The sequence below is a fragment of the Primulina eburnea genome, chromosome 17 (assembly GCF_022965805.1).
Source record: "Primulina eburnea isolate SZY01 chromosome 17, ASM2296580v1, whole genome shotgun sequence".
In the NCBI taxonomy this organism is placed as follows: domain Eukaryota; kingdom Viridiplantae; phylum Streptophyta; class Magnoliopsida; order Lamiales; family Gesneriaceae; genus Primulina; species Primulina eburnea.
Genome location: NC_133117.1, coordinates 20326745 through 20344745, shown reverse-complemented (window position 1 = coordinate 20344745; position 18001 = coordinate 20326745). Strand labels below are relative to the sequence as shown.

Genomic DNA, 18001 nt, shown 5'->3' with positions numbered 1-18001 from the left:
TCAATTTATTATTAAGGGCCCGGGTGGCACCACGCCCCGGCTTTCCCTTCAGTTTATTATTAAGGGCCCGGGTGGCACCATGCCCCGGCTTCCCTCCAATTTATTATTAAGGGCCCGGGTGGTACCAAGCCCCGGCTTCCCTTCAGTTTATTATTAAGGGCCCGGGTGGTACCATGCCCCGGCTTCCCTTCAATTTATTATTAAGGGCCCGAGTGGCACCACGCCCCGGCTTTCCCTTCAGTTTATTATTAAGGGCACGGGTGACACCACGCCCCGGCTTTCCCTTCAGTTTATTATTAAGGGCCTGGGTGGTACCATGCCCCGGCTTCATGTCAATGTATTACTAAGTTGGAAAGCCCGATTACCTTCCAACACTTGACGGATTCTTCTTATTTACAAAACAAAGACCCAGGGACGAATAGGAGAAATTTCATTAAGGAAAAGTATTACAACTACCAGAGGAAAGAAGTGCAAAAAATATTAAGAAGCAGTCTCTGGCCCCGAGTCCTCCTCCACCTCGGATTCCTCCTCAGCCGGGAGCTCAGCACCGTCCTCGGGCAGGGAGTTAACAGCCCGGGCTAAGTCCAGTATGCCTTTCTTTTCCAGAGGCAGAAGGCCGGCTTCCCTCACTTGCGCTTTGCATTTATTAAAGCCCGCCTTGAAATAAGGAAAGGCTTTATTTATCACCAGCTGCTGAAATTCTGCAGTAGCAAGGAAAGCAGCCCGCCACTCCTCTTCTAAAATGGCCCGAGCCTTAAGATCCGCTTCCCGGGCTGCAAGAGTAGCCTCCAGCTCAGCCACCCTCTGAGTGGCCAGCACGAAATTATCCAGGGCAGCCCGTGCATCTAAATCTAACTTTTCAACCCTGGCCTCTGCCTTCTCCAATTGAGCCTTCAGCGAGACGATTTCTGCCCGAGCCTCCCCGAGCTGGCCCTGCAAGCAGTCTATTGTGGTGCTCTGGCCAAGGAGGGCATCCGCATGGAGCTCTTGGAGCTGGACTATGCGGGCCTGGGCCTCATCATGGAGAGCCTGGGCGGAGGCTGCCCGGGCCTCAGTGCTTTTTTGATAAGCACCCATCTTCTCAAAGGCCGCTCTAGCCATTTGCCCGCTCTGGGAATAAACCAAGAAATGCATAAGGAAGAAAGTATACAGATGAAGCAAAGAAGCAGGAGTGGTGGAAAGAAAACACTTACAGCTAGTAGGAGATTGAAACTCTCCATCATCAGATCCCCGGCCTTCGAAGCCAGAAGCATGGTCTCATCGGCAGGAGTTGCCACTCGCTTCAGCGTGTGGAAGCCTATCGACGAACTTCCGGCCGAGAAAATGGTCTCGGGCACTGCGGGGGAGGGGGAAGTAGTGCCATCTGTAGACATTGGCGGGATAAGCCCGGACCCCTGAACCACCCGGGGCTCAACACGGACAAGCTCTTTTGAAGCTTTCCTTTTCTTAGTGGTTTGGAGGGGCCGGTCTGAGGACTCGTCCTCCCCTTCGATTAGAATAACCCCTCGCTCCTTGGGCTCGGAGGTCTTGGCAGTCTGGACGTTAGGAGAGGTACCAGCCTGCCCGGCCTCAACAGTAGCCAAGGTCCCTTTTTCGACAGGCCTCTGGGATGCCAGCTCCTCCTCGACCCGGTCTTCAGTAGCCGCCTGGGATGAAGACCCCCGCTGCTCTCGTGCCTTCCTTTCAGCAGCAGCGGCCTTCCGGGCAGCTTTCCTAGCCGCTTTTTCCTCAGCCAACTTTTGGGCAAAGGCCTCTTTCATCTCAGCGTCTGCAGGAAATAAAACAGCCCGTTAGATTATGTGATCTACCAAGGGAAAGGCAGCACAATAAGGGTTAGCGAAAGGAACCTACCGGGGCGAAAGGCATCGAACTCTTCGATGATGCGATCGGTAGGCTCCTCCACCCCGGGGCTCAGACCGTAAGTCACCAATAAATTTTCACCAAGGAGGGCAGAGGAGCTATACACCTTACCGCCTACCACCTCCTCACACTGGGTGTAAGAGTCAAGTATGCGGTGGTTCTCAGGAAGACCCGGTTGATCAGGAAGGGTAGAAATAAACCCAATCGGGCATTCAGGGAGTTTAGCAGGACGAATGTAAAAGAACCGACGTTTCCAGTCCTTGACAGAAGAAGGAATATCTCCGAAAAGTTTATGGTGAGACCGGGTCTTGAACGAAAAGGCGTAATCGCCAATGTAGCAGATAAAGAAAAAATTAAAAAGGCAAGGCTCAAGGGGAATGTCGGGGTGCATGGAGAGGAGGGTGAAAAAACAGGTCATCATCCTAATGGCATTAGGGTGAAATTGATTGAGAGGAATGCCAAGAAGGGAAGATATCCCAATGAAAAAAGGGTGAAGGGGAAATCTGAGGCCATTGATGACCTGGTCTCGAAAGAAGGTAAGATACCCTTCTGGTGGCTTGTCAGCCCGATCACTGGGACCAGGGATGACAATAGCATGGTCAACAGGGATGGAGCCAAGGATGCGGATCTCCTCGGCGGATTTGGCTCGGAGAGAGCTCACCATGGTAGAAAACCATGGCAAGGGGCCAGAATCAGTAGCCCGGGCAGGAGAAGGAATAGCCCGGGCTAAAGGTTTCGAAGAAGTTACCTTCTTCTTTTTCTTCTGGGGACGGGAGGGCCCAGCTCCGCGAGAAGTTTTAGATTTTTTGAGGGGAGAAAAAGGAAGAGTTGAATTTTGAGGACGAAAAGTAGAAATGGGGGAGGCAGAAATCGGGGGACTATCGCGCAGGGCCTCCGACTCAAATTCCGAGGAGCCCTGATAGATATTACCCGAAGTAGAAGAAGTACGGGAGGAAGACATAATGGAAAAAGGGGAACTTACGCGGTGTTTGGAAGAGAAGTGGTGGTTTGATCGCTGGGGATTGATCGGCAGTATGACAGAGTTGCAGACGCGGAAGCTTAGTGAAAATTGGCGAAAGTAATGACGGGTTGGGGAAGGAGATATATATAGGAGCAGAAAAACGACCTGGGCCGTAGATCTAGCCATGATCCAAAGGTCCGCGTCGGTTCAGAAAAACACACCCGGATCACGGATCTCCGCCGTTGATCTGGGGGGATATGAATGATCAGATTCGCATCGTAAGTCGCACCTAGCAGGTGAAAGGACGTGTAATTATGAAGGTGTCAGACTTATCGGGTCCTCGGGAGACGGAACGTTGCCGACCGTTAGAAAGGAAAAAGGAACACGTGTCATCATGACATCCTACATGTCCCTCAAAAAAGATAACGGGCATGTTACCTCGAACCCGGGAGGTTTGAAGCCCCGGCAAGTCATTTTAAGCCAGGGAGGTTTGAAGCCCCGTAACTCGCCCGGGAGGTTTGAAGCCCCGGCGAGTTATTTTAAGCCCGGGAGGTTTGAAGCCCCGGCAAGTTATTTTAAGCCCGGGAGATTTGAAGCCCCGGCAAGTTATTTTAGACCCGGAAAGTTTTGAAGTTATTTTGAGCCCGGGAGGTTTGAGGCCCCGGCAAGTTATCGTTAGTCCGAAAGGTTTTAAACCCTGGTTTTTTACTTTAAAATCCATAAACTTGAAGGAAGAGCACAAGCGAAGTGCGCAAAATAAAATTTTATTAATAAAATCGGTGAAATACCGCAGTAGCCAGCCTAGAGCCTACATGATCCTCCCAGTCCGACATCCAGCTATGAAGCTCAGGGAGGGGAAGGTTGGTAAAGGACTCGGTAGCGGCAAGCTTGCGCAGCTGTTTCCACTCCTTCCGCAGCATCGCCTGAAGCAGAACTTGATCAGTGGCTAGCTCGGTCACGTGCGTCACATAAAATATCCGTTTGTATCTCCTGGCCAATGCTCTCTGTGGCCTGGTAAAGGCCAGACCGTCTTGGAAGGATTGCACAAGATTATGAATCTTATGCCAAGTGGACATAACTTTCGCCAGAATAAACTCCTCGATGGTCCTCTTCAACGACTCTAAATGAACGCGCGTAGAGGGTGGCAAGTGACCATACGGACTGCTGTTAACAGTAGTTTCACTTGAACTCGGCATGATCGAAACAATCGCTCTCACTTCGCCTTCATCTACTTATTTATAGGCAAAAGGTCGGTAGTCTGGAGGAAACCGAAAAGTTTCCAACCATGTGAAACGACTACGCATTTATGGAGGAGAGATTAATCGCGACCGTTGGTTTAAGCATGCGTGTTGGATCAGGAAACGCCTAAAAAATTGTTCCAGGTAGTCAAAGGGACGCGAACAAATATCAATGTCACAGCGTCATTATTACCTTGGGAAATGGGGCGTCCCTCGGCGGAACTTTAGTATCAAAGATCGAAATTTGTGTAGGGGACACCATACCGAGGGGCGGGAAGTCTTAGGGTATCGGCACTCATCCAAGCCCGGGGAACACGAGTCCCCGGCATTTCATGGAGCCCGGGAAGCCCGAGGCTCCCGCAGGTGATTCACAGCCCGGGGAACGCAAGGCCCCAGCATTGGGGTTAATCGCCCGGGAGATATCAAGTCCAGAAGTTTTTAGTAAATTATTTCAGATGGTTTTGCCCCTTTCATGATGTGTCACTGGATTTACAGTGGTTATAAGCCGAGTGGTGATAGAGGAAAAGGAACTAAAATAAATTCTTATTCAACCATATACATTGGCGCATACTACATCGTCATATTTCTCTTCTATTACAATTATTCGTATCTTCAACCAAGCCGACAGCGGGGGAGTGGAGCCTTGCATGAAGCTGGAAGAGCCGAGAATGTTCTTCAGGAGCTTCAATTCCTTCCGAAGCATCAGCTGATATACATGACCATCCGTGAAGATGTCCACCCACTCAGCTAAGTGTAGTTGTTTGCGCACTTTCCTTAGTTTGGATGCCAGGGCAGGAGTGGTGGCTTCCCCGGAATCGTAAAGAAGTTTCAGTTCTTGAAGCTCTTCCCAATAGCCAAGAACTTCGTTCAGTACTTCATCTTCTATGATGGACTTTTGAACTTCCAGATTGGGCTCCCTAAGGGCTTCGGTCATCCCGGGAGTTCTCGAGCTGCTAGCATCGGCCATATTTATGGAAGTAATTAGCAAGGGATAGGGGATACCAGATATATATAGGAAAGAGGAATATATCCCGATCGTTGATTCTCGAATATATCTACGGCTAGGGTGAATATTGGAAGTTGCGCAGGGCAGGCGAAAAGACAGGCGTCAATATCGAGATATTGTAACAGCCCTCGAAACGCGGAACGTTGAAAATAAATTTGAATTTTAGGGCTTACGACGACATCAACAAGGGTATCCACATCTGCAGAGTCATAGAAGACTCCTGTATCACCAGGAGAACATCTTTTATTAATCGGGACAGCGAGATAGACTCTAGCCCGACTTTTTTAGGAGGGAGTGGTGATGCCCCCAAGAGAACCCGGGCCCGGGTATGGACCCTGACCCGGAAGGTTCTCGAACTCGGGCAAGATCAGAACGGGAAAAAGATATTGAAGTACAATTACCTTCAGTGACCTGGTGGGAAGGACGCCCGGGGAGTAATCAGCTAATATCCGGGGTAAAAACTTCCCGGCTCAAGAAACACCTCAGAGGCACTCGGGTGGAAAACACCCGAGAAAAAGACGCATTCTCTCCTTGATCACCACGTCTTCCTGACATCGCGGAGCCTATTTTACCCCATTCCATGACCAGGTCAACTCTTAGTACGTGTCCCACTACTTGACAACGTGGCCCATGACCCCGAATCATGGACCACTATCCGAATTCGGCGGGTAAGTCATCTACCTGCCTCATCTATAAAGACCCCCCGTAAGTACTACAGAAGAGGTAACTCTTTTTGGAATACTCACAAGCACTCACAAATATTCTTACTCCCTCTAAGTTTTCCTTTGCGTACATTACTGACTTGAGCGTCGGAGTGGATACGCCGGAACAACTTCCGGCGCTTCCCTAACGTTCTGTGTTTTCAGGGTTATTACTAAAATCATCCCGGGCACTGTCCTCCAGGTGACAGGGAACTCAACCACCCCGGACCATCAGTAACTTGCAAGAACATCCGCACATATATCCAAACACTTGACTTGGCAAATCGCCCACCCGGCTATTACCCGATTTGCCCGGTTGACATCAGTACCCAACCAACAATGTTAAACGCCTAGCAGCATCGCTTACATGATTCCCTAGGTATCAAATGATAGTGCCTGCAAGAACCATTCAATTATGGTTAGCGTACATTACGGTCCCTTCAACTCATATATCCCGACCGATTCGACAACCATTGGTTTACCGAGAGTTGTCAATGAATCGATATTATGTGTCATGTCGTAGTTGCATCGATGGTGTAATCTATGAAACCTCTTTCATAATTACCACCATAATCTGATCAGAGATTTCAACCTACATACACATGATAACACATAGGATATCCATACCCGAAGATAAGCGGTGAATCCCCGACTACAATGCATCGACTCCTATATGTTTCGACAAAACACCCAACCTTGCCACCTGATGACCCCTTGAGAGTCGGTAAACAAGTCAAAGTGTAATGCTAGCACATAGAGTCTCAATGTTGTCCCGGGTCATAAGGACTAATGGTGTACAACCATAAACCAGGACGTTTCCACTCGATAAGTGAGAACCACTTGGAAAGTCCTTTTATGGAGGGTTGTTCAGTGCAATCTACCAGGAGCACCTATCTGCATGCTCGGACATCACAATGTCCCCTACCAATGAAACATGGTACTCACATCACAGATACTAGTCTCGAACTCTAGCGGCCTATATCCTTCTTAGCGGCGGCTGAATCGACTAGGAACTGTTTAGAATATACAGTATTCCAAATATGAGTTTCATGATACTCATCATATGAGCATCTCATATTCTTTCTACTATTTGTATATTCAAGTCTTTATCTATGCAACTAGCATGGGTATACAGATAAAGATTTGCCAAACAATAATTTCAAATATTATTAAAATTAAGATTGCTTATACATAGAGTTTAATTGTGAACACTCGGCCAACACTTGGCTCGACGGGCACCGACTCTAACAATCTCCCAATTGCACTAGAGACAACTACCCATATGATTCAAACCCATTGATTCGCGATGCATCTCGAATAATGGTCCAGGTAAAGGCTTAGCTTGTGGATCAGCAACATTATCTGCGGAGCCGACTATGTCAAAAGACACTTCTTCCTCTTTCCACAATCTCTCGGAGGATGTGGTACTTTCTCAATACATGTTTGGACTTCTGATGAGACCTTGGCTCCTTTGCTTGAGCTAAAGCTCCCGTGTTGTCACACAACACCGGGAGAGGAGAAACTCCATTAGGAATGACGTCCAACTCTTAGATGAAATTCTTTATCCGAACAGCCTCCCTTGCTGCATCTGATGCAGCAATGTATTCGGCCTCTGTGCTGGAATCCGCAGTATTGTCTTTCTTGGAACTCTTCCAAGAGACAGCAGCACCAATGAGCATGAATACAGACCCAGAGGTTGACTTCGAGTCATCGATATCACTTTGGAAGCTAGAGTCGGTATAGCCTTCCAATTTCAGTTCTCCACCCCATAGACCAAGAACAATTTATTGGTCCTTCTCAACTACTTGAGGATGTCTTTCACAGCTTTCCAGTGTGGAAGACCAGGGTTCGATTGATATCTACTCACTACACTTAGTGCGAAAGCCACGTCAGGACGTGTAGATATCATCCCATACATTATGCTACCAATCGTAGATACATAAGGAATGCTTGTCATCGCTGCTATCTCTGCATCAGTCTTGGGAGACAGACTTGGATAGGGACACGCCATGACACATTGGTAGATGTCCTCTCTTGGACTCATCCATCGAGAACCGCTTCACGATGGTATGAATGTATGTGGACTGGGTGAGACCAAGCAATCTTCTTGATCTATCTCTATAGATCTGTATTCCCAATACAAAAGATGCTTCACCCAAGTCCTGTATCGAGAACTTACTAGCTAACCATATTTTAGTTGATTGCAACATTCCTACATCATTCCCAATGATTAGAATGTCATCAACATAAAACACCAGGAATGTCACAACACTCCCACTGACCTTCTTATACACACAGGGTTCCTCAGGATTCTTAGCAAAACCAAACTCTTTGATTGTACTATCGAATCTGAGATTCCAACTCCTAGATGCCTGCTTTAGACCATAAATAGATCTTTGAATTTTGCATACCATATGCTCATTTCCGATAGATGTAAACTCTTCGGGTTGAGACATGTAAATCTCTTCCTTAATATCCCCATTAAGAAAGGCTGTCTTAACATCCATATGCCATATCTCATAGTCATACCATGCAGCTATGGCTAGCAAAATCCTTATGGACTTGAACATTGCAACTGGAGAAAAGGTTTCCTCAAAGTCAACTCCTTGTCTTTGAGTATATCCTTTTGCCACCAATCGTGTCTTGAAGGTCAATACCATCCCATCCGCCCCAAGTTTCCTCTTGTAAATCCATTTACACCCTATGAGAACAATTCTCTTAGGTGGATCCACGAGATTCCACACTTGGTTCGAGTGCATGGAATTCATCTCAGATTCCATCGCTTCAAGCCACTTGGATGAATCGGCATCAAATAATACTTCCTTTAAGGTCCTTGGATCACATCCATGGTTAGGCTCATCATGGCCCTCTTCAAGAAGCAGACCATACCTCATAGGTAGTCTCGAGACTCTATCGGATCTTCTAGGAGCTTGTATCTCCTCTCTTGACTCTTCGGGTGTGGTTTCAACAATTGTGGGTGTCTCTCGAACCTCTTCGAGTTCTATCATCTCGCCTTTTCTATCTAATAGAAATTCCTTTTCCAAAAAAGTTGCATTCCTAGAAACAAACACATTTGTTTCTTGGGCATGATAGAACTGATATCCAACTGAATTCCTTGGATATCCCACAAAGTAACATAAAATGGATCGACAATCCAATTTATCTCCCACTACCTGCTTTACATAAGCAGGGCACCCCCATATTCTAAGACAAGAATATTTAGGATGCTTACCCATCCATATCTCATATGTTGTCTGCCTTTAAATGGACATTTAGTGGAATATCTTTCAATTTTAAGTTGTAGAGATCGTTTTCAAGTTCTCCAGTACCAATTAAACATTCATTCTTGTAAATGTTGCAAACACCTTTGCTAAATAAACAAGAATATCCATCTTTATCAACATAGAAATGGAAACAATGTTTTTCACAAAATCCGGTACAAACAAAACATCTCTTAAAATTAACTTAAAATAATTGTTCATAAGCAAGTAAACATCTCCAATAGCTTTGGCAGCAACTCTTGCTCCATTGCCCATCCTCTAGAAGGTCACACCTTCCTTAAGCTTCCTACTCCTTCCCATCACCTGTAAATCATTACAGAGATGTGAACCATAACCGGTATCTAATACCCAAGATGTAGAGTTAATTGAAATGTTTACTTCAATTTAGAACATATCATTTCCAGAACTCTTCTGGGCAAGATATTCCCTGCAGTTACGCCTCCAATGTCCAGGCTTCTTGCAGTGATGACATACATCATCAGTCTTGTCAGCCTTAACTGGTCTGGCTGCCTCAACGGGATTCGGAGATTGCCTCAACAAACATTCTTCTTGGGACGTTCGAAAGAATGCTTCTTTCCATTCCCATGTGGATCAATCTTCGTACCAGATGAAGAATACACATAAAGAACCAACTTCTCTTTCTTGATGGTTGATTCAAATGTAACAAGCATATTCACCAACTCCTCAAGGGTCGGCTCCATCTTGTTCATGTTGAAGTTCACCAGAAAAGGATCAAATGAGCTGGGCAATGATAACAGCAACTCATCGGTGGTCAACTCCGAAGGCAAGATCAGATCCATGCCAACGAGCTTGTCCACGAGCCCAATAAACTTTAGGCCATGCTCATGGACCGAGGTCCCATCTTGCATGCGCAAAGTGATCAGCTCCTTGACGGTAGCATGCCTAAGAGGCCGTGTTTTCTCACCAAAGAGCTCCTTGAGATGCAAATGAATGTCAGCAGCACTCTTTGCATCCTCAAAATGCCTCTGCAGCTCATCATTCATAGAAGTCAGCATATAACACCTGGCTATCAAGTCATGGTCACACCATTCCTTGTAAGCCTGCAATTCTTCAGGAGTGCAGTCAGTCGAAGCCTCAACAGGGGGCGACTCAGTCAGTGTATATGCTACCCTTTCCGAATTCAAGACGATTTTCAGGTTTCTTAGCCAAGTGAGGTAATTAGGTCCAGTTAATATGTGTTTGTCGAGTATTACGGATATCGGATTGCGTATCGAAGACATTGTCAATTTGTACTGAAAAGTAAAAACAGATAAATGTTGATGACTATTTTAAAATATTTAGTAAGATATGAAGTTTGGACTTTTACTTCATAAATATTTGCTCCCACTGTTTTGACATCTTTCACTACTCTCTAGTGAAAACGGGAAACTCCTTTCCTCAGTAGGTACGTAAGGTCCAATTAGCGAATTATGATCCCGAATAATATCAGCCCATCACAATTCCTAAAAGGTAGTTTCCAATTGCATCACAATGCAACCCTCTACGTAAACTTTTGTCTCACGTTTGATTAGGACCCAATAATATGATGTCGTTCATCTTCACGTGTCAAGCCTTACCCATCGATGTTGAACCTTAATGGACAGTCGCCATGAGTTTCCCCAATAATATGAGCCGAAATCATGGGAGTTCCATGTAGTTCACATCACCATGTCAATGGATGTCACAGCTTTCCGGCACCAAAAGCTCCCCAATAATATGAGCCGAGCCCCGAGTACGGGTAGCGTTCATCATGCACCCATTGTCGATGGAAGACATAGAAATTATAAACAAATTTATAATTTCCCTTTTCGGGCTTGATATTAATTTTGAATCTTATTCAAAATGAGGGTTTTTAAATTTCAAAAGGTCTCATCATTAATTTTATTTTAAAAGATCGCCATGTTTGATCGTATTTTTGCCGGATTCATGTAACTTTGTTATTATCATAATAATAACGCACATACTCATTATTTATAACATATCATGCATATATTATAAACAGTAAACAAGCAAGGATGGTCAATCGCCCCAATACTAATAGACCATTTGAGCTAAACACGGGCCTAGGTCCAATCCTAGGGAAATGCACGGGATGCAAATGCAACTATTACATAAGCTTCCAATATTTACATGTCTTCGATCTTCATAATCATCATGGCCACCATCTTCCAATCTTGATCATCTACTATACTAATATTTACAAATAAATATCCATGGCAAATAGGGATACATCTCATGGGGGTGGGAACGGGCCATAAACCAAGCCCACTTTAAATTTGATAATTATTACAATCATTCAACACAAAATATCCTAGCATACACCTAGCAAATTGGGCTTGGGCTTTTGATCATCCTTCATGCACAATATCACATATCATACACCATCAATTAATTATCACAATAATTAATTGATCCAATATTATATATCTTGATCAATCACTAACCGCTATGATTATAAACTAAATTAACAAAGTATACAAACACATTTGTCTACTTTAAAATTAATTTATTTATAACCGAATTTCTTGTAAATCACCATTTACTATAAGTATTTAAAGTCCAACTTAAAATATTTATTTCATGAGAAAATATTTGCAACTTTTGTAATTTTAAACTTAAGGGCCCAAAAAACTCATTTTTCACCAAAAACATTTTGGCTCATTTAAAATTCACAAACATGTTAACCATCTAATGGTCCAACAACATCAAGGCCCATGACACTTTGATTATCCAAAACACTTTTAGAAATCCTAGTCGTCATCACCGTCGCCGTTTCGGGCAGCCCCTCGGGCAGCAACTTGCTGCCCAAAATTCCCACGAAACCAGCCTTGATTCGATGCAAAATTTTAGTCTCATGCGGTTAGAAATCAATCTCAATATAATATATTGTAATTGCTACACAAAATCAGAACCATAGCTCGGATACCACTTGAAAGAGGATCGGTTACGGTGACTGGAAGCGCAACGGAAGTTTAAAAATCGAATTTTTCATAAATATTTTCGGCCACCTTGATTTAATGTGTAGCAAATACAATAAACACAAAATATGACATTCATAGTGTGTTTAGAAATTACCTATCAATCTCTTGAGATTGATGATGGCTCCAAATTAGTAGATATACAACTAAGCTCTTGATGGCAAGACAATCTACAAGCTTCACCTTGTTCTTGAATCTTTCCTTCAAAATTAGGCCCACCACCAACTAGCTAGAACCACCCTAATTTTGCACTAGAAAAATAAGAGTATTTTTCATTGAGAAGTGTAGGCTTTTTTCAACAATTGAAGAAAGAAAAAAATGAGGGAGAATGAATAGTATTTTCGGCCACTATTCATGCTAGGAGAGAAGGAGAGACATTTTTTTGGCTGTGGGAAAGTTAAATTAAAAAGGTTGCATGCCATGCCTAGATAATAGAAAAATTTGTCTCCCAACCTTTCACCTCCCTTGCATGCCTTTCTATTTGGGTTTGTAACAATTACAAAGACCATGGACTTTTATTTAAATGTCCCAAACACATTTGAGACCATTTAGACATTGCTTGATTTTACTCAAGCCCACTAGTCTAATAATTATTTTTAATTGGGCGCTACAAGACCCAATATTGTTTAATTAATTCAACACTTGAATTAATTTAATTATTTGGACTCTACTAGGCCCACTGGTGTTTAATTAGTTCAACACTTGAATTAATTTAATTTAGTCCATAATAATGTTTATGAAAATCACAATTTTCAAATACATTATTTGTTTGGCCAACTTTTAATTTAGGAACACTTCCATAAATTAAAATTTACTTTTCTTTCATAGAAGTCATACTTCTATTTTTCCTTTACGCTTATAAACTCATTTATAAGCTGTTCAACACATTGAACTAATTTCTCCTTTATAGAAGTCATACTTCTAATTTTCCTTACGCTTATAAACTCCTTTATAAGCCGTTCAACACATTGAACTATTTCTCTTCTCAACGGGATCTAGAAAGCTAGTACTTGTGTGGCCCTCAATGGTTCATTGATACAACTAGCCGTGGGTTCACATATCCATGTGATTCGGACTAAACATGTCCTTATATGAGCATACCCCAATTGCTCCATTCTTATTTATCAACTCCTTGATAACAAGAATGTCAGAACTCAAGTCTGATAGTACCCTACCAACCATGTTAAACGCCTAGCAGCATCGCTTACATGATTCCCTAGGTATCAAATGATAGTGCCTGCAAGAACCATTCAATTATGGTTAGCGTACAGTACGGTCCCTTCAACACATATATCCCAACCGATTCGACAACCATTGGTTTATCGAGAGTTGTCAATGAATCGATATTATGTGTCATGTCGTAGTTGCATCGATGGTGTAATCTATGAAACCCCTTTCATAATTACCACCATACTCTGATCAGAGATTTCAACCTACATACACATGATAACACATAGGATATCCATACCCGAAGGTAAGCAGTGAATCCCCGAGTACAATGTATCGACTCCTATATGTTTCGACAAAACACCCAACCTTGCCAACTGATGACCCCTTGAGAGTTGGTAAACAAGTCAAAGTGTAATGCTAGCACATAGAGTCTCAATGTTGTCCCGGGTCATAAGGACTAATGGTGTACAACCATAAACCAGAACGTTTCCACTCGATAAGTGAGAACCACTTGGAAAGTCCTTTTATGGAGGGTTGTTCAGTGCACTCTACCAGGAGCACCTATTTGCATGCTCGGACATCACGATGTCCCCTACCAATGAAACATGGTACTCACATCGCAGATACTAGTCTCGAACTCTAGCGGCCTATATCCTTCTTAGCGGCGGCTGAATCGACTAGGAACTGTTTAGAATATACAGTATTCCAAATATAAGTTTCATGATACTCATCATATGAGCATCTCATATTCTTTCTACTATTTGTATATTCAAGGCTTTATCTATGCAACTAGCATGGGTATACAGATAAAGATTTGCCAAACAATAATTTCAAATATTATTAAAATAAAGATTGCTTATACATAGATTTTAATTGTGAACACTCGGCCAACACTCTGCTCGACGGACACCTACTCTAACACCCGGATGCTAATCATGTTTTTAATCATCATTGGGACAATTTAATCAATTATAATAACCAGGGTCTAATTTTTTTTTAAAATACAGTATTAAATACATTCTAATATACATGTCAGTATTAAAGTACAAGTCTTGTACTATATACAATCATTCAAACCAATGTTTAACAACTAAATATCAAGTGTTCAAACCCTATCTCTAATCAAAGTCCGTAGTCTCCACTCTAATCATGATCTCTCTTCATCTCCTTGACCCCGATCCCGTCCCACCTGTTGTCATGCACACATACAAACACGACAACAGCCGGATAACTCCGGTGAGAAATACATCCCAGTATAAATCAATGAAAAATGCAATCATATAAACAATGTAAAATCATAGAATAGATATCAGTAATACGTACCAAAAATCTGAAAACGTAATCAATATAAAACTGTCAATCAGACTCGTGACTCCACGTCTCAGACTAGACTCAATCCTAGTCTAGGGATCCCAGTTTCAAGACGTTGGCATTCCATATCGAATATCAATAATAGAAGAAACTCCAATTCTATTCAACATCGATATAACCAAGCATCCGGTGTCTTGACCTATCCGTCACAGACTTTGGCACTTTCGCCAATTCACTATCTTGTGACAATGTGCAATGTTCCAGTGACGATTCCATCACTATCGACACCTATGTCACAAGATCACTCATTTAATAATGGTCTAATACATGCTTTCTATAAATCAATAGAACAAGCATATCAATTCAAATCAATGCACACAATAACAATAGTATGCGATTTAGGGAAACTCAAGTATATACTCGAGTCGTTCTCCCGATACCACATTGACTTATACCTTTTTTTATTGTAGTTCTGACGCCGTTCCGTTTGGAATTCAAAGTCTCTCAACACTCAATCTGGCAATGACAATATCAATAGTACCATATCAATATACTGCTCAAATCAATATCAATCTGATCAATCTGGATGTAACTCAAAACCAACGGCATAACGGAACAATCCCGATATCCCGGTTAATACAACATCGGCAGATAATAATTAAAAGATATATAACCAATATTCCATACAATCTGTAATTAATCAATAATCCAAATATGTCCGATATCAATCGATATACTCTGAAAAATCATAACAATTCCATAATCAATCTGTTTCTCAATCTGACTTCGATTCTACGATGTCTAACATGCCAAGAACATCATATATGAATCCTATCTGATTCTGGCAATACCATAATTTCAAAACACAACAAAACATAGTAAAACTTACGTCCAGTTGAAGCCTGTGTCGATAGGAAAACAGTACTGAAGCCGGATTGAAATTCTGACGGACGGATCTTGCACAATCACAATCTCTGAAGCTATCCTCGATTTTTGCTGCTGAATCTCGAAGGAAAAAGAATAGCTTAAAATATAAATTGCATGGGAAAGAACAAGTGGCCCATTCTATGTGCTGCACGTCTCGCGCATATGCGCGACCTCAACCGGCGCATATGCGCGAGACCTACTGGTCTCCGCAATAAACTTCTCGGCAGCTCGCGCATATGCACGCCTCATCACCGCGCATATGCGCGAGGTTCTCTGGACTCGCAATTTTCCTTGCACACACTCGCGCATAAGAGCACACTCACTTCACGCATATGCTCAAGGCCCTCTGCCCTTTCGCGCATATGCGCGCCTCCTGGTAGCGCATATGCACGAGGTGTACTGTCCTCGCACATACATCTTGTCATGCCAAATCAAATCGTGTCCCGATTAATCCTCTCCTAATCATATCAATTCATAATAAATCATTTCGCAGATTAACAGATAAAAATCTTGGGCATTACATTAGTTGACCCTCATAGGACCATGACTAACCCCTAAGCACCCTACTGGACCGAGCCTAGAATACCTAGAACCACGCACCCCCAAACTCGATCCCTTGCATGCACAACTCCTCCCCTCACGGCCACAGCCCCTTAGCCTCAAACCAGCCATCGTGCAGTCAATCTAGGACCGTGGTTGAATCGTCTGCTATTCGTTTGACTTAAAACGTACTAGAAATTTATTTTCCTCCTTAATCCTCATAATTCAAAATATACATACATATACTTTAAAATAACTCGACACTATTTTTAAAATAAAATAACCAACTAATATTTTCAACTCAAAAGAAATTAGTATAAATCGTAAAATCGCCAAACATTTACCAAACATAAAAACATTATTTGACAAGTATAGTGAATGGATCGGTTAAAAGGTGATAAGTGTTTAGAAGAGGGGGGGTTGAATAAACACTCACTAATTATAAATTCCATTTGAATATTGGGTTCAGTTTAATGACAAACTGGCGCTCGGTATCTCGTCAGTCGATAACAATCAGTTTAACTGAAAAACAGTTGCGGAAGTAAAGTGACTGAAAAATAGAATAACTGATAGTTCTTGAAGTAAAAAGCACACGATTTATTTCTGGATGTTCGGAGAATAGAATAATTCCTACGTCACCCCTTCTATCACGAAGATATAATTTTCACTAAAAGACTTTGATCCAATACACACGTTGTACTGACCCACTTCAGTTTGGACTTAATACTGCCAAACTGAAACTCTTAGTTCACAATAACTTTTACAGTGCGTGACTGAATATGACACAACTGAATGAATCTAACAAAGATTTCAAAGTGCTAACAAGCTCGTAAATATAGCCTTGATTACTATTGATATATTTGATAAGATTGATCTCTTGATATTTGAATATGAGTGGTGATTTTAGCAGAGTAAGAGCAAGCTTGAATAGAATGGTAGTTCGCGTGTTACTCTTCTCACCTGACCTCTTCAGCTATTTATAGGCTTCCCTCTCAACGGTAATAATAAATATCTTTTGAATCTTTATATCCGTTGATTGCCACGTCAATATTCTCTGAAATTCGTACAATGCATTCTCTGATATGCGGCATTCCACTACTAGTTGCAGTCTGTTGTACTATTTGTCGGTTGTGGTTCTCAACTGATGACGTGTACAACTGAGAGAACAGCTGAAAGATACTTTGTTGGAAACTCATAACTGATTGTTTTCAACTAATCAGTTCCCTACTGATCAGTCAGTTATATTCGACGTAGATAAGATTTAGCTGGTACACATTAATCTTCAACTAATGACAACTAACAGTTGTAAGATTTTAGTCAGTTAAGCTCATTTCCTTTGATCAGTTATTCCAGTAAGTTCGAAGTTTAGTTTGTCAAATCACTGAAATTTAGTTTCCAAAAATTTCCACCTTTTTGGTGATTGACAAAACTCATAATATAATAAATTGATCAGTTGAAGTAAAAGAATGCTTTGAATAATTGTAGATAAAATAATTTCTAGTGTGCAAATTCGTACAAAGAAAACAAATAATCTTCAACTAATAACTGACAAAAATGTCTCTTCAGTTGTATCCTCACTTATTCTTTCATCAACCTAGCTGCTTCCCCCTTTTTGTCAAGCACATCGACTTTGAGAGATAGAATCCTAACATCAGCTGCAATGTCTTTGACAGCAGTCAATATAGTTGTTTGCAGCAAGTCGATTTTCTTTGAGACAGATGTCTCCATGGATTTTACTCGCTTGATGATTGAGTCTTGAGTAAGGAAAAGACTATCAGCTAAGCCTTTGTTCTTCTTAAGCTCGTCGATTGCAAATGAGATGGAGGTCACATCTGTTTGAATATAATTCAGTTTTCCTGTTTTGAATTCACTGGAGGAGTTCAGCTTCAGAGAGTGAGCAAGCTAAGTGCTTTGAATCTTCTTTATTTCTTGCATTATTTTCGACATGTTGAGCTGAATGTCCTGAATCTCATCAAGGACTAAATCCATGTCTGATGATGGATGAAGAGATACTGGTCCAGACGGCCC

The 18001-nt window shown here is 42.4% G+C and overlaps 1 protein-coding gene across 1 annotated transcript; it reads right to left on the bottom strand.

Moving 5' to 3' along the window:
- Positions 1-254: 254 nt before the first annotated feature.
- Positions 255-1388, bottom strand: LOC140818475 (uncharacterized). Its single transcript, XM_073178435.1, has 2 exons — positions 1194-1388; positions 255-1110 (listed from the first exon to the last, which is right to left on the bottom strand). Exons 1-2 carry the CDS (start codon positions 1371-1373, stop codon positions 481-483), a joined length of 810 nt encoding a protein of 269 aa, XP_073034536.1. The 5' UTR covers positions 1374-1388; the 3' UTR covers positions 255-480.
- Between the last annotated feature and the right edge of the window lie 16613 nt (positions 1389-18001).